General features: G+C 31.5%; 1 protein-coding gene and 1 pseudogene across 1 annotated transcript; both read right to left on the bottom strand.

Annotated features, from left to right (window-relative positions):
- Positions 1-7,962: 7,962 nt before the first annotated feature.
- Positions 7,963-8,635, bottom strand: LOC114175063 (caffeoyl-CoA O-methyltransferase 3-like). Its single transcript, XM_028059821.1, has 3 exons — positions 8,570-8,635; positions 8,383-8,508; positions 7,963-8,256 (listed from the first exon to the last, which is right to left on the bottom strand). The coding sequence occupies exons 1-3, from the start codon at positions 8,633-8,635 to the stop codon at positions 7,963-7,965; spliced, it is 486 nt and encodes a 161-aa protein (XP_027915622.1).
- A 10,356-nt stretch (positions 8,636-18,991) lies between these two features.
- Positions 18,992-20,601, bottom strand: LOC114179912 (annotated as a pseudogene).

The raw sequence follows: 20,601 nt of genomic DNA, 5'->3' as shown, positions 1-20,601 counted from the left end.
TGCCTCATTTGTGTCATGATGATGACATCCTTTTCATCAACAACACCATTTGAAAACATTGCAACTCACATTATTGGAACCACCACTCTGTAAATCAATAAACCAATTTATTATTAACACAAAAATAAAAACAAATTGTACCCAAAATTTTCTACCAATATTCTTTGGAGTTCTTGTCATCCTCAAAGTTGTCATCTCTCTGCAACTACAAATCTGGGTTAATCCATTTCTCGTTGAACCACCAACAGTGCACGAAGTGATACAACACAATTGCCTCCCAACGATTACAACCAGAGGTAAAGGAAGAAGATTGGGACCATAACATACCTATATAATAGGATTGCAGGAAGAAGAAGATTAACTGGAAAATTGAAATGAAGAGCGCAAATGCAATCCAATGATGAAATGGCAAGTATTAGTTGCTTCCTCTGCAAATAATTCGAGCTTAAGAAAGACGAAAATGAAGAAATTTTCTTAATTGCAAAATTTCCCATAAATTGAGAAATTAACGTTAATTAGTCATATGTAAAGTATACGTAATACACTCTAATACAAATGTGCCACATGTACACTGCTTCATTAATGATTTAAATGGCGTTACAGTAAAGGACTAAATAAAACACGAATTGCGAAAATGAGGACCATTTTAAACATTCTGTCAAAATGAGGACCATCCGCAACAAACAGAAAATGAGAACCAAAAAGGTATTTAAGCCTTATTTTATTTTCTACCAAAATTCGAAATACTATAATCAGATCATAAGTATTTTTAAGATTGTAAATAAAATGGTGGAGAAGAAAAATCACATTATATATTTTTGTGATTTAGAATTTAATAAATACATTGAATAAAACATTACCAGCAATAAATCCCCTTTTGGGAGCGCGAAATTGGTTTTGGAACGTGTTCGGTTTCACTGATACGAAAGGATATGGGAGTGAAGATTTGAGAGATGGATGTATCATTTCATCCACGATAGAAAGGAGAGATAAGCGAGTATAATCAGAGTATAATGAGTACTTTACCAAATTATCCTTCGATTTTTGCCAATCCATGTGCGTTTGGGGTGTGATGGTCGACGAAAAGGGTGGTCGACGAAAAGGGTAACCGTGGTTGAGTTATGGTGTTGCAGTGGTGTTGTGAGAGGTGTTGTGGTGCTGTGTGTTGGGACTGGCACCGGTGTTGTATGTTATAGAGGGGATGCACTAGTGTTGTGTGTTATAGAAGGTGATGGCACCGGTTACGTAACCGGTGCCTTGGTTTCTGAATGAGTGACACTGGTTACCACACCGGTGTAATGGTTTTATTTTATTTTTTAATTGTTTTTTACTTTTTTTACTTTTTTTTACTTTTTTTTATTTTTTTTACTTTTTTTTACTTTTTTTAATTGTTTTTAACTTTTTTAAAACTTTTTTAAAACTTTATATAAATTTTGTTTAAAATTTAATTGTTTAATTTTCTTTTAAAATTTAATTGTATAATTTTTTTTACATTCATAAAAATTTAATTTTTTTTATTTTAAAATTTTATATAATTGTAATATTTTTTTAATTTGTAATAATGAATTATAATTATTTTTATAACATCAAATTACAAAATCATTCTCTTTTTCCATCAAGGATATTTTGGTAACTTTTTAATTCATCTATTTTTACACTTTATTTTATCTATCACATCAATCAAATCTTTCACTAACTTTTATAAAATTTATCTCCAAATTCACTCATTTTAGTCTCTAAATCCAGTCAAAAAAATACAAAAATCCATTCACCAAAATCTATACAAATTTATCTTCGTACTCTCCCTCATATTCATCACCCCAAAGACACTTAAAAGATAGTAACATAAATTTGTTGCAAGATATAAATATATTTTTGTAAAAATAGGCCGTGCAGGTCAACTAAGATGAAGTAATATATTTTAATTAGTAATCTCAAAAATTACTTTATGTGAAAGATATATATTGTTTATATGGAGAGAATTATCATATTATACAATTATTACACTCTTGTTGATGTCAAAATCAATAATAAATAAATACGTTAATAATTAAATGTTTATTTGTATATTTAAATTATATATATATATATATATATAAGGTTTTAAATAATTTTATCAATACAAAATTTTATAAACATCTATAATAATATATGAAATGGATATCCTCTTTTGTATTCATATTTGATTATTTCATTTTTATTCTTAATTATTATTTAAAATTATTATTTATAAATAATTTATTTTTAGTCATTTCATTTTAAAAATCATCCAATTATTTTAAACAAAAAATTTATATATATATTTTATTTTTTTAATTTTATATTTAATAACTATTTTAATTATTAATTATATATTTTTTATTAATTTAACTTATACAAATTAAAAAATACGAAAATACATGCGGAACTGTCTGTATTTTCGATAATAATAATAAAAGAGAAGAATTTCCGGTAGACATATTCACGTGTTTAAACTAGAGTCAAAGAGATTGTAGCTGGCATATCTTGCGTTTTGCGTCAAGTCAAAAAATGTGTTTGAATTATATAGCAGTTTATACAAATTATTGGTGTATTGACATTCACTCTCACTTACGTTTAAACGAGAGCCAAGAAGAATGTAGCTGGCATATCTTTAATGATGTCTAACATTTAATTAATAAATTTAACTAATTATATTAATTTAGTTTTAACAAATAATATGGGTTGACATATACTTTATTAGGGCAATCAACTATTTTAAAATTTAATTTAATTATTTGTGATAGTTTTAAATATTGGTTGTAAATATAATTGATCAGTATATAAAATAATCAGTTTGTTATTAGGTCGACGGGTTAAGGAACTTTTAAGTGTGTAACCAGTAACGAATCTTCGGTCAATATTATGTGGGTGTCAAAATTTTGATGAAATTACTTTTTTGAATATTTTTTCTTTTAAAAAATATTAAGTTGGTCATCTAGAATTTTTTTAGTTTCAATTTGGTTTTGATTTTTTAAAAATTAATGCAATTTGATTTTTTTTATTAAATTTCTTGAAGTAGAACAAGAATTTTTCATCAAAACTAACATTAGGATTATGTCAATACACCAATAAAGCAAATTATCCTTATTTACTACTTCAATTTTGATGAAAAATCCTTAATTCGATTTAAGAAATTAAAGAAAAAAAAGATAAAATTGCATCATTTTTTCAAGATCGTGACCAAATTGAGACTAAGAAGACTGAAGTACATTTTTGAACAAAAATAGAAGCCTAAAGAGTAGTTTCAAAATTTTTATATAAATTAGTAAAAAAATTATATTTACTTCTTTTATAATAATAAAAAATAATAAAATAATAATTATGTTATTATTATAATTATAAAATTAAATATAAATATTTTTTATAATTTTATTATAATTAATTTCCATTTATAATGATTAAGTTTAAAATAGTAATCAAATAAAAGATAGTTAAATCAAATCAATAATATTTTAAAAGAAAATATTAATAAAATAATTATTTTTATTTAAAAAATATTTAAAAGGTAAAATTAAAAAATAAATATGAAAAAAAAATCATTTCCTTATATATATATAGATATAAATGTATACAAGAATTCAATGTTTTACATCTAATCTCAACAAATAGAAATTGCTCTCCATGGTAGAGAACCTAGGGTTTTACAAAATTGAAGAATATGGAAGAAATTGGAACCATAAAGTAGAAACAATCCCTCTCCCAAGGTTCTTGAATACTGCTCCATGCTCCACTTGCGCCTCCCATTCGCATCTCCGCCTCCAATTTTGTAGCCCATCATCCTCTCAAACCCAAAAGGGGTAAAACCTCCATGGATGAAGAAGGAGACCCAAGAAAGAGAAGGGAGAGTTTCCCAACACTCCTAATAGCCTACAAGAGTCTCTCCCAAGCACCCAAGGTGTTTCTATTCGTGAAAAAAGAGGAATCCCCTAATACTCTCGTAGAAACATGATTAAATAACCATATTCGCGTATTGGGGTCGATATTCTCGTCCAGCGGCTTCACACTCGCCCATTGAGGCCTAAAATCGACGTTCTCGGACATGTAACTCGCTGGGCGAGCCATATTTTTGCCCAACGACTTATATATTGCAGTTCTTGTCTGTCATTTTCACCCAACGAGCTACCATCTCGCCCAGCGAGTGACCCTGGCGCCCAATGGTCATTTTTTGGCCTTCCAAGGTTGGTCCAAGGTCGTATATACATATAGGCGAGTCCTTTCTCGATGTTTGCAGTGCTGGACTTGATCTTGGTGCCCCTTGACATGTGTATTTGTGTAAAAGTCAATCTTTCATGTCCAATCATGCTTCCTTGAGTTTCAGCTTATTTTCCTCCACCAGAATTGCTTCCTATTGTTTTATTTCACACACTCATAATAGAGATTAGAAGTAAAAAAGCATAAAACAACTAAAATACGAAACAATGTAAAAACAACATAAACTAGAGGATTAAACAAGATAAAAGTTATGTAGGAGTTGATTTTATTCACAAAACTTAACATCAATAAAAGGTAGAAAACATGCTTGTATCTAGGAATAAAACTTGGTTCATTAGTAATCCTAGATTCTTAAAACTAATGCATGATTTCACTTGTTGATGATTTAAGGAATTGAAACTTGATGAGTGATCATAGGCTCAAAGGCTCTAAGAATAAGATTTGAGTATTCTTGTGAATTGATTTTAATATGAATATGGAATTGGGATAATTTAGAATGCATGAGAATGAAATGGTTGAAGTCTAATCTTGACAAATTGTAAATACACTATGTTAATTTCTTGTTGCACACCAACTGTATCATAAAATACAAAAACAATTTTCATTTTGTTTGTGTGAACTTTGTCTCTAATTGAGTCGTGAATTGTGAGAGTTGTCATGTGTTGCACAAGTCCCTTGGGAAAAAACGATAAAATACTTATTACTTATTATGTGCGACCGGTGCACTTGCCATATTGGTTTTTCACTAACAGATGTTATCTTAGTTGTTGTCATTAAATGTTAGTGTACATGGGTATCATGGGTATTTATCGACCCCATCTCACTTACATAGAATGTTCTAGATTTTTACTCATGTAGAATGCTCTTGATTTTTTTTCCTTCTATTTTAAGCCTTTCTACAATATTCTAGATTTTTCATTAAATTTCTATAATTCTATCTTAGACTTTTCTATATTATTGTATGTTGTTGAAGAATTTACATTCTACTTTAATAAAAATAAATTACCAAAAAAAAAAAAGAAGGGAAAGTAGATGAAACATATAACTTATCATTTATAATTAATTATCCATAAACTAGCTTCAATAATTCTACAACTAAAATAATATATCTAAAGTACTAAAATATGATTCTACAATCACTCCAACACACTAGCAACACCCATCTTTTCTACTACAACACCAACCTCCACCAAGGAGACGTTGTAGTCGGCACGTATTGTGTGACAACCATCGAATCACCATAGCAATGGACACCTATATATCTTGAGCCTCTGTAAGATGGTGAACTCATGCCACTCACTCCAGTGACAATATATTTAATTACTTTACTTTTTCTAAGTATCATTAAAACAATGTCTTAAGTTAGGGGCACATTAGAAAAAGTAAATGAACAATTCCTTCTTGTATTAGCAAATTAATCCAATCCAATCCAAAACATGAAGCAAGCATGTGAAAGTGTTCACAGTTTTCTAACATTGGGAAGAAATCTTCATATATCTCTATGTAGAAATCCTAAAGTTACCCGTGAAAGTAACCTTATCGTGACTATAGATTCCTAAGATCCATTGAACAGTAAGGTTAGTGATTTTAAATCATAAAGCGAAGTGTATAAGCAAATGCGAACAGTTCAAAAAGCACATCTAAAGCAGATTTCAAAAGCTAAGTTCAAATTACGTGATTCTGCTATTTCTAATAAAAAAACATTTAAATTTAGATAGATGACCATGCATCTTCTAAAATTCAGCATATTTCTATACTGAACCGGTGTTGGTGTGCAATGGCAAGTCTCAATTAATGAAACTAAATACATTGAAACGAAGTTAGATGAAAAATGTAAAAGAAGTAATATAACTGTAGAATTGAATGCAAACATGAATAAGAGTAGAAGTAGAAGAAAAAAAAAATAACATGGAGTACCATATTTATATGAACCAAAAGAAAATCTCGAAGAATTCTCCCACACCAAGCCTACTGTACAATCATGGCAATGAAATAACCTCTCAAGAAAAGCTCATAATTCTAAGAAAACTAAAAAAATCATAAAATATCAAAGTAGGAGTGAGAAAAAAATACTTCACCCGTCCAAACCCATAAAACCCGAAATGAAAAAAATGATTTGGTTAATGAATAAATTTATATGAAAAAAAACATGACCTTTGTTCTGATACCAATTGTTAGATCGAACGTTTATCATTAGGTCAAAAGTTATAATTATTAGTCAAGATGTAACTCTTTTTACTTAAAAGTGTAACACAAGCCCAAGCGTCACGATTCATTCGATTGTGACCTGATCCACTTGACCTCCGTTACGAGATGCTACCTACAACATTAACTCTCAACATTAACCCGGGTTGTTAACTTGTGGTGTGAATGTTAGAGTAGGTTAAAGGTATATTGTTTAATGATTTTACATTGAATTTGATCATGAACTCCAACTTAGTGAATTCTCTACCATATCACTAATCTCAATATTTTACATCCCTTTCTCTAATTTTATAGTTATTTTATGCAAATTCCATTCTTTTCATTATTTTAAAAGCCTCTTAGCCTAAATTCAATAAATAATCATAATTCAACTTAATCACCCCAACCTCTTGGAGAAATGATATTTGTAGTTTTTATTTGTATTACTTGCACAATTAGATACACTTGCCAATTGTGTAACAACAAGTGAATCAACTACCAATAGTAGGTCACACAACTTTCCATTTTTTGCCTCTTAGAGTTCTTGACATGTTATGCATGTAAGTGTACTAATTGCCTCATGTTCCAGATCATTAGTTCAACTTTGGCTGGTTCTTTTTCACTTATTCCAGCATGGCAACAAGTTTATCTCAGTTGCACCATGGTAGCACACTTTAGATCCATCTTGACAACAAATTCTTGGCATTTTGACAACATGAAAACAACTCCAACTCATTTAGACATCATGGCAACAACAACTTCCCTCACTCCCAAAGGGCAGAACAACTCATCAATTTTGTGGATTAATGTCTTTTGTAGCTTTCGTTAGCTAACACAAGATTTGAAAATCAAATACAAAAAGTCAACATCGGATCAACTTTGGTCAAAGCTTGTTAACTATGTATTCTTGGTCAAATTTCTTACATAAATCATTGTTAGTTAGGGTTGGAAATAATTTACTGAACTGCACTGCAGTATTAAAAACTGTAATGAATTGAAAACTAATTTACTTGAACTGAGCTAAAAAATAGTTCAAACAAACTGAACTGACATGTTTTTTCTAAACTGAAATATTTTTTGTTCTAACAAATTAAATTGTACTTAACTAAACTACAATATGAACTAAACTTGACTATTATGAACTAAATTTTGTTTGAACTGCATTATTTTTAAATTAAATTGCATTACTTTTTGAATAGAATTACACAATTTTTGAATTGAACTGTACTATTTTTGAGCCACACTATACTCACTAGTGCAGTAAGGGCTTTTTGCCCTGATTATTTTCCTCATTTTGCCTCGGGTCCGAAACCGAGGCATATTGGGACGAGGCCAAAACGGGGTGCCTTTTGGCCTCGGTTGTTACCCGAAGTCATATAGTCCCTTTTATGCCTCGGTTGTTGGCGAACCGGAGCCATATGGTGTCTTTTCTGCCTTAGGTCAGCTAGGACCGAAGCCATAAACACACCCAAACAACCTAATCTGGATTCTACAATCTTCACGCTACTTATTTAAGTAATGAATGTGTAGAGAAAAATTAAATGATCAGATGATGCGGCGACATAAGGTAATCTCATCACCCACGGAGAGCTGGAAAATCTCGATCCTTGAATCTTGTCCCAAGTACTTGTTCAGCTCCAACACATAGATGCGAAGAGGCTTAATGTAATCCATCAACAATGCATCAGGAGGCGCAGCCACAGATCCAACCCATAGGGTGTTGTCATATCCAATCAGACCTCCCACTTTCACTAGATCAATTACTCTCTTGTGATAGTTCAAGTAATTGTTCTTATCACCATCCACAAAAACAAAATTGAACGTTCCCTTCTTATTCTCCTGCATAATTGACACAGTTGATTTAACTATCAAGGATAGACTAATTCATGAAACCAAAACAATTCCTTTTTCTTCTTTTTTCTAAATTAATACACAAATTGAGATGGTGAGAAACAGTGAACGCACATTTTTTAAGAAGCTCGTCAGAAAAGGAAGAACATGTCCTTCTTTGAAGTTGATCTTGTGAGCCACACCAGCTTTTTCAATGATGGAGGTTGGTGTTGTCGGCGCCGACGAGGAAGAAGAAGCGACCTGTCTCGTATAGGAGAGGAACGAGGAAGAAAGTCATGTTGGTCCAACATCGCCAAAATGCCCATATCTGGCAGCGTTTGAGCCCCCTGGTTTCAGCCCCTCCTTCATTTTGCATTTCAGCCCCCATTTTCAACAAACCCTAAAAGCTACATATAAAATTTAATCAAGGAAACAGGAAATGGAGGTGGAGGAAATGGAGATGTAGCGAACCAGCAGTGGCGGCAATGTGACGGTGGCCGGAGCAGTGTGGTGACAGTGTCGGTGGAGGTGCAGGTTGCGGGGAGAGAGAAGAGAGAAATGGAGTTGTAGAGAGAAATGGAGAGTGCGGGCAAGAAGAAAAAGAAAAAGGGGTTCACGTTTTGGCACCGGTCATCTGTCACCCGAGGCCAAATATGTGAGTTTTTGGCTTCGATTCTCCGCAACCGAGGCATATACTACCTTTTGGCTTTTGCTTCGGGTTTTCTGTGAATCGAGACATAAAAGTTAGGTGGAATTGCAAAAATGCCACCGCACCATTATATGCTTCGTTTTTTTAATAACTGAGGCATATAAGACGAGTTAAAAACAATAATTTGTACTAGTGACTATTTTTGAACTAAATTACATTAATTTTGAACCAAATTATAATATTTTTGAACCGAAAATTTTGATTATTTAACTAAATTATTCTACTAAACATAGTATTTCAATTAAAAAAACAAAAAAAAATAGTATTTACCCATTTCATTCGTAATATAGATTTCCCATAAACTAAATAAAAAGACATAAAAATAAGTAAATAAAAAAAATATCTCTAATTAATAACATATTTTCAAATATAAAACTAAGAAGACATAAAGATTATATTCTCAAATATAAGTTGCATTATAGAATACAACTAGACTCCGATCTAATTGTTGAATAGATAAAAATGAAATAATTATTCGTCCAACATAATTAAAATTAAAATATATTTTTATAATTATACTGACATTGGATAATAATTTGAAGAGTTAATTTATATTTACTATGCAAAGAAAAGTTATTTATTCAATGATTCAATTGACAGTATTCAAACAATGACATGCAATTTTAAATTAATTTCAAACTAATTGAGCTCATCTATACGATATAATATAGGTACACATTTCTACCCTCTCTAGTAAGTTATAGGTATATTTTAAAACTTCATAGAACATTTTTCACACAAATATTTCAAAGAAAGTATCATTTCCAAATACAAATGTTCATAAACATATTAAATTTAAGAATTTTTTAAAATAAACTCTCCTTAAAAAGGTTCACGCAACATAATAAATATCTTAAAACTAAAAATTAATATTACATAATATATTAAAATAAAAAATACGGTGATATACCAATATTTATATTTATTATATTAATTTTAATATTTTAATTACTTTTTAAGTTAAGAAAACTTTAATACAAATAAAAATTATAAAATTGTTAGTTGTCACAAAACTTAACTGCTATTTTTTCGTAAATTTTAACATAAAAATAATATTATATAATAAAATTCATTCAAAATAAAATAACATTTTACACGAATTTTTAAATTCCTTTTAATAAATTAAATATAAATATTTATATTTGTTCTGGAAAGAGAATAAAGAAAATAAAAAATAAAAGAAAAAGCTAAAACAAAGATAAAAAAAGACTTTCCAACGAAAATGCAAAACATAACATATAACACACAAAACCCATAATCCTAACAGTTGACCATAATACCACCCTAACACAAAAAAGTTTTTAACATTCGGTATTTTTGGCTTTTGATGTCTGTTCAAACTCCAAAGTTGTATTGGATGACGTCAATTAACGTTGTAATGCAAACCTGAAGTCCAAGGGCGTCAATTATACAAGATCTGACGTCTTTTGACATGTGGTAGTACAGTACTAGACGTCAAAAGCTGCTATTTTTTCCTTTTAATTTTTGTTGTATTTACAGTTTTCCCACACCTAAAAAATAGAAAAATTCCAGCATAGTTCACAAATATTCTACAAATTTAAATGAAACAAACATAACAATCAAACGAAGACAAAAAGTGATAAGAAAAACTTGTTCAGACAAATTTCCTAAAATCCATACAAAAGTTTTTCCAAGATAAATAAAATAAAGGGAAACATAACCAAAATCACATACAAATCAAGCATACCAAATTCAATGAATATAATTCAATACCTATTCAATATTTGGTATGAATCCAAACCTTGAACGATGATACAAATCAAGCATACCAAATTCAATGAATATAATTCAATACCTATTCAATATTTGGTATGAATCCAAACCTTGAACGATGTTGCAGGGAACTAAGCACCTCAAGCCTCCTTGTCGTCGTTGTGAAAGACTCACTAGTGTTTGTGGAGGAGTTGTCATCGACAATGGAGAATGGAAGACAACGCGTCGCTAAAAGGAACATGCATTTGGGTCAAATGAACCACAAACTTCCTTAGGTGATAACGTGAAGCAGTAGGGAGCATTGTCGCAGTAGTGAGGGAGTCTTGGAAGAGAGATCCCGAAGAAACAATGCAGGGAAACTAAGGTCGTGTTGATGTTTTTAAGCAATGTGACGTTGGATAAGTGCTAGATCTGACATCCTTCAACGTTTGCTGGTAAGGATTTGACGTCCTTCAACATCTGTTGGTGGGGATCCGACGTCCTTTGACGTCTACTGGTGGGGATCTAACGTCTGCTGGTGAGGATATGATGTGTTTTGACGTCTACTAGATGGGGTCCGACGTCTTTCGACGTCTGTGGGAAAGGGACCAAATGTCCTTCGACGTTTGTGGGAAGGGGTTCTAACGTTAACTTTGACATTATAATTACAAAAATGCCACAAATCATTTTTTACGTTGGTTGTTTTAGGAACTGATATTAAAATGATAACATTAAAGACCCATTTTGCACTAGTGCCAATATCTCATTTGTGGTGTTTTTTTTTTCACATTTCCTATCACGTCAATGGCCTACTTAATACAGTTTAAATAATAATCAGTTAATTTGGTATTAAAACTGAATTGTTTTATAATACAGTCCGATGATTATTATAAATAGTTTAGTTTGTTTTAACTTTGTTAATATTCAATTAGAATAGGCAAATTTTATACGAAATTATTGAATACAAAATTTACGTAAGTACAAGCTAGAAAGTAAGCAAAAACTATCTAAGCATATTACAAAGCTTATCTAATGCATCTAATGACTACTAAGCTAAGTGAGTAAAATCTACCAATTTAAGAAACTACACTAGAAAAAGATGTAAAAAACCCTAATTAAGCTAATTTTATAAAATCAACTAAAAGACTCTTTAAATTAAATCTAAGCTAAAAATTACTAATTAAGCACTTAAACTAACCAAAAATAATACCAATGGACATAAAAAGTTTAAAATTTAGGGATTTATCATACCACCTCATTGGAACTATTGCACTCTTGGAGAAGAAAAAAAGTAAAACCACAAACTCTCTAAAATCATAAAAACGATTACCTATGAACAAATATACATATGTTACGCTCAATTATTCTTGCTCAAAATCATAAATGACAAAAAGAGACACCTAAACTAAGTTTCAAAACTTTTAACCATTAAAAAAACTTAAATCAATGAAATCAAGTAACAAACAATCAAACTCAATTGCACAAACCAGAATAACATCCCTAGGCTACATGTCACAAAAGCGATAGTTCAGTGTCAGAAAACAATACGCTTTTTGAAATGGATAATGATAGAATGACCTTAATTTTTTATCGTTTTCTTACCCAGTGACGTGGTATTTGATTTATTTTAATTTTTAATTTTTTTAACTACTATTACTTGTCAAGTGAAGGTTGTTGGAGTATCACGCGCGTGAAAGAGAGTATGGAAAAAGCAGGCGGTTGTATAAAAAAAAGGTTTGAAGTGACCTATGAATGTGGTTTTTTTTTTTGTTCTTTTTTCCCAAATCTCAATTAACAAAGTAACATTTAGGGTCTTTGTGAAAAATAAAGGAATCGTGGTTTGAAAGAGGGAAAGCTTGTTAACGGAAAACCATTTCTGGAACAGTTCGATGCCCACTCAAAATGAAGATTGTCTATCGTTCAACAAGGATCGATGCCCACTCATTAAACCCAAGTTCGAATTTTTGTGATACATTCATTTGATGGTTTTCCTTTAAGGCAGTGAAAGGAAGAAAACTTGTTTATGTTGGTAAATTGTTCTTTTGGGGCTTTTATTTGTTTGCTGTGAATCAAATATCATTTTCATTTGGTTAATGTACGAACTGTTATTTGAAGTGAAAATGTAGGAAACATATAGTTTTGAATAATTTGTCTTGGTGTTTAAGGCTATTAATTTACTTTGTCGTTGTAGTTGATCAAATAATAACCCTGTCATATCTGTTGTTCAAAAACTAAATCTCAGAAAGACACTTATTGAAGTGTAAAAAGTCAGTTCCTGTACCATATATTCATGGGCTCTGTTTGAGTTATGAATGTTAGCATAAATTTAATGATCTTCAAAGTTAAAGTTATGGAGTCCACTTCAGTTGAAAATTATTTTGCACATAAATAATTTCATGAAATAATAGTTTTGGCACCACGGGTGTTCAAAAACTAAGTCTCAGAACAACACTTATTGAACTGTAAAAAACCAGTTCATGTACCATATATTTGTGGGCTCTATTTGAGTTACGAATGTTAGCATAAATTGAATGATTCTTCAAAGTTAAATTCAGTTGAAAATTGTTTTGCACATAAATGATTTAATGAAATAATAATTCTGGCAGCACTGTTGTTCAAAAACTAAGTTTCTGAAAGACATTTATTGAACTATAAAAAATCAGTTCTTGTCCAATATATTCGTGGGCTTTATTTGAGTTATGAATGTTAGTACAAATTGAGTGAGTATTCAAAGTTAAAGTTATGGAGTCCACTTCAATTGAAAATTGTTTTAAACATAAATGATTTCATGAAATAATAATTATGGCAGCACTATTGTTCAAAAACTAAGTCTAAGAAAGACACTTGTTGAATTGTAAAAAAATCAGTTCTTGCCCATATATTCGTGGGTTCCATTTGAGTTATGAATATTAGCATAAATTAAGTGATCTTCAAAGTTAAATTTAAAGAGTGTTGTTCACTTGAAAGATATTTACCACACAAATCACTTCATGAAATAATAATCCTAGCATGTCTGTTGTTCAAAAACTAAGTCTCAGAAAGACAATTATTGAACTGTAAAAAATCAGTTCATGTATCATATATTCGTGGGCTGTATTTGAGTTATGAATGTTAACATAAATTGAGTGATCTTCAAAGTTAAAGTTATAGAGTTTAGTTCAGTTAAAAATTGTTTTGCACATAAATGATGTCATCAAATTGTAACCCTGGTATTTCTGTTGTACAGAAACTACATCTTAGAAAGACAATTATTGGACGATAAAAAAACAGTTCCTGAATCATATACTCATGCGGGCCATTTAAATTATGAAAGTTAACATAATTTCAATTCACTTGAAAGTAAAACTTATGGAGTCCAATTCAGTTCTAAATTGTTTTGCACATAAATGATCTCATCAAATAGTAACCTTGATATGTTTCTTGTACAAACTCTGCATCTTAGAAAGACAGTTATTGGACGATAAAAAAACAGTTCTTGAACCATATATTCATGGGGACCATTTGAGTTATCAAAGTTAACATAATTTTAGTTCACTTGAAAGTAAAACTTATGGAATCCAGTTCAGTTGATAAATGTTTAGCACGTTAATGATTTCATCAAATAATAACCCTGACATGTCTGGTGTACAAAAACTATATCTTAGAAAAACAGTTATTGGACGCTAAAAAATTAGTTCGTGATCCATATATTCATGGGGACCATTTGAGTTATGAAATTTAACATAATTTTAGTCCACTTGAAAGTAAAACTTATGGAGTTCAATTCAGTTGAAAGATGTGAACCACACAAATCATTTAATGTAAAAATATGGATGCACTGATTGTTGTCCAAAGAAATAGAAATGGACACTAATTCATTGCACTTACATGATTGTTGTCCAAAAAATGGTCTTAAACAACACATATATTGTATCCAAAAAAGCAAGTACAAGACAAAATATAGGTTTATGCTATAGTGTGTGAATTGTAAAATATCAAATATCATTAACAAACAAAAACCATAGAAAATAGAATGTGTTTGTCAATGTCATCAGGCTTGAATCATGTGAACGGCTTTTCCAGCAAAAAATGTGTTGTCCATGGAACTTACTCCCTACAAAAAAAATATAACTAGTTATGTTATGTTTGATGTAATGGATTTGAAATTCCAATTTATATGTTGCATTGTACAAAAGCAAACACATAACAACCACTCAAACCCAATAAATTGAAAAACAACTTATCACGCTAATTCCACATAACAAAGTCAATAATCCTAAAATCAATCTACCACAAAATTTCAAAAATCAATTTAATGAACAAGAGGAGAAAACAAAATACCCTAAAATACAACAATGAACAACTTCCCTTCCTTACACTGCCTCAACGGTCACCCACAACGAACAAACAACAACTGCGAAAACGTCAAGCTACCCTCAACAAAAAAAAAAAAAAAATCAAAATTTTCAATGGTATCAAGGGTTCACGAACAAAAAAAATCAAGATAAACAATTTCAACGAAATAGTACCCACGTCGTTCGTGTTTCACAGGGTTAATAAAGACCACAAAGCAAGAACATTATTCAAAAAGAGAGATTTGAAAAAACCTTCAACAAAGACGTAAAATCGATGACAACAGAAGAACCATGACTTGAATGACCCAACCTTCAACGAAACGCTTCATTTGAGAAGCCTTCTCTCTTTCAAACCTTCAAAGCCCAAAAATTTTTGTTACTCTACAAAGCATTTCGCGAAGAAGGAGGGAAAATATTTTTGAGGGTTGAATTTATTTCTACTGAACCGCCTATTTTGTTTCACACGAGCGTGCACCTTCAATTGTTACATCCAAACAATTTTCAAAAATTATAAACTTAAAAAACATGCTGCCACGTCGAAAAAAAAAAGTAAAAAATTAAGGTCATTATTTTATTATCTTTTTTAAATCATGCCATTACAAGGAAAAAACCTTCATTAAATGTGCAACGACTTTATCACCTTGTGGTGACATGTCCAACAATCACAGAGATTCAACGTTAAACTCGGTCAAAAAAAACCCTGATCTAAATTGTTGTGAAAATGCAACTTTAAATTAATTAATTTCCTATGTTGAAACTTGGAGAATGATAAAACGTTCATCTAGCAACACGGTCCACCTGCACCTGCACCTTAATTTTGGCTTTTTAGCTTGGGGACTTACATACCTACTTGGCCTTTGGGTATTCAACCTGAAATACTTGGATCTCGAAATATTGGGAGCAAACCCCGCAGATATTCAAAACTAATTATATTCTTAAATTTTGTTGTCGAACAACTCAAATATATTGATATAATATAAATAATTTATTATCTTCACAAATATTCTAAGTAACAAAATATGTTTTATATCTATTGTCATTATATATGGGCCCAAAAAACCTATTGCTACATTATATCATCAATTCTTTTTCATCATTCACTATACGATACCATATACCATACTCCCTAAATTCTTACTAACTTGATCGCTTAAGAGTCTTGTTGAGGTGAATCTCTCCTCGGTTTGCCTGGAACTTCAACTTCGAAAATTCTTTCTTCATTCCCAATAAAAATATTTGGTGTCTATTGTAGGGCTTGAGTAAAGCTATTCTCGGACCATTTTGCTACTTACTCGAAGTTAGACTTAAAGCATCAAAACTATCATGTCAAGAGATGGATACCTATAATCATCTCTCTCAAAACTCAAATGGAAGCACTCCTTCCAAGAAATAGAAGAATATTCGATAATTAGTAAATGATATGCACGTGTGAAAAAAATTGATAATTAATATATTATTTTAAAACTATAACGAAAATATTTATTATCCACCTTAATATTTATATAAAGTATTATAAAATTACTATAATAAAATATTATTTAAACTAATAAATATTATTACGAAAGTTTTCTACAATAGTAATAGAATCATTATAATAATAATAATAATAATAATAATAATAATATATTATAATAATATTATTAAAAATATAAATATAATTAGTAGAATAATATTTTTATTATAAAAATAATAATGGTTTTAGTATTAATTTTGTTATTATAAATTTATAATTATTATAGCTAACATAAAATTATTATTTAAATAATGTATTTTAAAAATTAATATTTTAATTTGTAAAAGGTACTAAGATATAAATAAATAAAATGATAGAGAAAAAAGATTTCAAACAAGCATCATTATGATTTTTGTTATCGAACATAAGCAGTCTTATTCTCAAGCACGTACCTTTTCAACAGCGAAGCCAAAATGAAATGTTTAATTATAATTTTTCTTTGCCTTTTATGTTATATTCTCATATTGGTTGGTGTGATATTGATGAGGGATTTTGTATTTCTGTTATAAGACAAACCCCAGTAGATGATCTAGCTTGTCACTTGTTTCTGTCTTCTGCCTTTTCCTGCAAACTGGGTCTTCGTGGATGAAAATGTCTCATAATTCCACTATTTTATTGGTTCTGATTGACCTTGTTATAAGGATAAGAAATGTTGAATGCTCCTTTTGTTGTAAAAACATGTGGTTCAGAGGAAGTCTTTTGGTTTCACTACTCTTGGACCTTTCTTTCCCACTTGTTTATGATAACATTCTCAGTTTATGATATATGATAACCCTCTATTGGTGAAGTTATGCAATAAATCATTGTTACTTGCACTATTCTTTGTTAACACTTGCATTTGTTGGTTAGATTTCTCAAATGTAACATGAACAGATTCATTTACAGTCAATATCTTTTGTTGTATGCTCTTCGTGAATGACTCCTTATTCAATAATTACCTTAATATGTTTTTGCATTAACTTGTCAAAAATATTTTTTATTATTATAATATAAAATACTTACATCTCTAAGATGTCCTGTATGAATTTTAAGAGTATACTTAATTAACACACTATTAAGTACCTAAGATACATTATTAACGACATCACCCAAAACATAAAAGTAAATATAGAAAGGGTTTTTTTTCCCTTCTAGGCAGATCAGTCTTCAATATTATGGAAGTAGGCAGGTTTTTAAAAAATTACGAAAATGGGCAAAACGTTCTGGGGGTGCACGTTTTTTGGGTGAAGAAATCGTGTAACCCCAAACGTTTTCATGGTCAAGCGGGTCAAAGGGCGAAATCGTGTGGAGGGTGCACTTTTTGGCTCAGTAATCGATTACAGTATGGTGTAATCGATTACTGCATGTTGTAATCGTGCAGGGGGTACTTTTTCGTTCTGTAATCGATTACCGCATGCTGTAATCGATTACAACATGCGTTGTAGTTTTCTGGGTGTAATGTAATCGATTACGAACGAAGTGTAATCGATTACATGCGTGATTTAAAAAAAAAACGTTAACAAACATTTTAGTGGATAGGAAAGCAATGATATATGACATAGTTGAATATGAAACTAAAAACGATGATAATAATGAAAAAGAAAGATTACAGGTCCTAATTTCACTCCAGACCCCCAAACTAGGCGCAAGGCTTCCGGACGACCTACAACAAATAGGATCCATAACGAAATGGATCAACCCGTTACGGATAAGCCAAAAAAATGCTCTTATTGTCGCACTGAGGGTCATCATAGGGGACAATGTCCATTTTGCCAATAATTTGTACATTTTTTATTTCAATTAATTTACTTTTCAATGTTTATTTCTTCTTTGTACAATGTCAAAACTAAGACAACTTTTTATGAAGATTAATATTTCTTATGTCTTCATGAACTATAATTTCAAATACTTTATTCTTTGATGGACCAAAAAACTGTATAAAATCATTACAAATTATTATGCTTGCCTCTCTATCCAATTCTAATTTAATCACCTTTTTTTTTAAAAAAAAATTTGTCATTGTAATCGATTACAATACCTTTGTAATAGATTACATTGCCCTCGAACATACTTCACTAATCATGTAATTGATTACACTTCATTCTTAATCGATTACATTACACCCAGAAAACTGCAACGCATGCTGTAATCGATTACAGCATGTGGTAATCGATTACACAATGAAAAACGTACCCCCCTGCACGATTACATCATGCAGTAATCGATTACACCATGCTGTAATCGATTACTGAGCCAAAAACGTGCCCCCCCCCCCACACGATTTCGCCCTTTGACCCGCTTGACCATGAAAACGTTTGGGGGTTGCACGATTTCTTCATCCAAAAAACGTGCACCCCCAGAACGTTTTGCCCATTTCCGTAATTTTTTAAAAACATTCCTACTTCCGTAATATTGAAGACTGATCTGCCTATAAGGGAAAAAAAACCTATAGAAAGTAACTAATTTTATAATGGCATGCTGCGCACCCAAGAAGGTCTATTTGCCTCCGTTCGACATAAGAGGAGGAATGCTTTGTTCGTTTCTGAAGAAGTTTCGAGGGTCAACCCTGGTCTTCACGCGTGCCAATCTATTAAAGTTATTACCAAAATACTTAAAGCCCCAAATGCTGGCTTGGCTGAAGCTTGTGTAACCATTGTTATTAACTCCGATGTCAAGGTCTCTATAATTCATATATGCAGCTCTTGGAGACTCTGAAACATAAGGTTTCATATATTTATACACTCTTCTAATCCAATTCATGTACCTTTGAGCTGCCTCATCCCCTTTTTCTTCCCAATACACACCGTATTGAATGTGGAATATGTAGCCCGATCTGTGTGCGAATGGAGTTTCGGATTCTGAAATCTCATTCATCCTTCCTCCATAAGGAGTGAATTGAATGTAACCATATTTAGCTGCATCCTCATATAAGAAATGCCATAACCGTTCTAACCCAACATCTGGAATTGGATCCCTCACATAATCAGATTTTGCTTTCAATAACATCAAACCGTTTAATTGAGTTCTGTTCAACAAAACAACGGTGGATTGACCGCTAGGGAAACCAGCCTTGTACAGAATTGATTCTATCCAACTCATCTCAGTGCACTCTTCTCTCACCAAACCCAATTCCGGGAAGCTCTTTTGCATCATGTGAATCAGCTCATCTACACGCCCCAGATACAACGATTCAAACCGCGCTTCTACTTTTGGATTCCCACTTTTACTTGAATTTACCCTTTCCATGTTGGCCTTCATCGTTATGTTCTCATTAAATTTAATTGCCACACGCTGCCACTTTTGAATAATCTCCGTTGCATTTTCTTCCAACGTCCTTGCAATATTGAACACTGTGACAGTTGATGGAACTGGAACTAGTTTTATCTTCCAAGCCACGATGACTCCAAAGCTTGCCCCGCCACCACCTCTGATGGCCCAAAATAGATCCTCGCCCATTGTTTCTTTATCAAGGAGATTACCATTGACGTCAACAATCTTAGCATGAATTACATGATCAGCAGCAAGACCGTACTTACGCATCATGTATCCATAGCCACCACCGCTAAAGTGGCCACCAACGCCCACAAGGGGGCACTCACCTGCTGGGAACACAAGTGTTTTGCTTTTCTGGCTAATCCTATAGTAAAGTTCACCAATGGTCGCCCCAGCTTGAACCAAGCAGTTCTGTTTTCAGCATCAACTTCGATTCTTGGAAGATTTATGAGGTCAAGGATGACAAATGGAACCCTGGCAACGTAGGAGAGACCCTCATAATCATGGCCTCCGCTTCGTGCTCGAATCTGCAGGTCATGGCGTTGGGCACAGATTATGGTGGCTTGAATGTGGGAAACATCGAGTGGTGTGACAATGACTTGGGGTTTTGAGCTTATGTTGAAGAACCTAAGATTTTGAATGGTAGCATCTAGGACAGAGGAGTATGAAGAGTTGCTTTTTGTGTAAACAACATCGGAGATTGAGTTGGTGATATGGGGATATTTGTAAAGACACTGAACAAACTGTTCATGAGAATCTGCTGAAGAAGGATGAAATGAGAATAGAAGAAGAACGGCAGTAGCAAAGGTAAAACAGGAGCTTAGATACTTCAT

This window comes from Vigna unguiculata, chromosome 3, assembly GCF_004118075.2.
Source record: "Vigna unguiculata cultivar IT97K-499-35 chromosome 3, ASM411807v1, whole genome shotgun sequence".
Lineage (NCBI taxonomy): Eukaryota > Viridiplantae > Streptophyta > Magnoliopsida > Fabales > Fabaceae > Vigna > Vigna unguiculata.
This window is presented reverse-complemented; position numbering and strand designations above follow the sequence as displayed.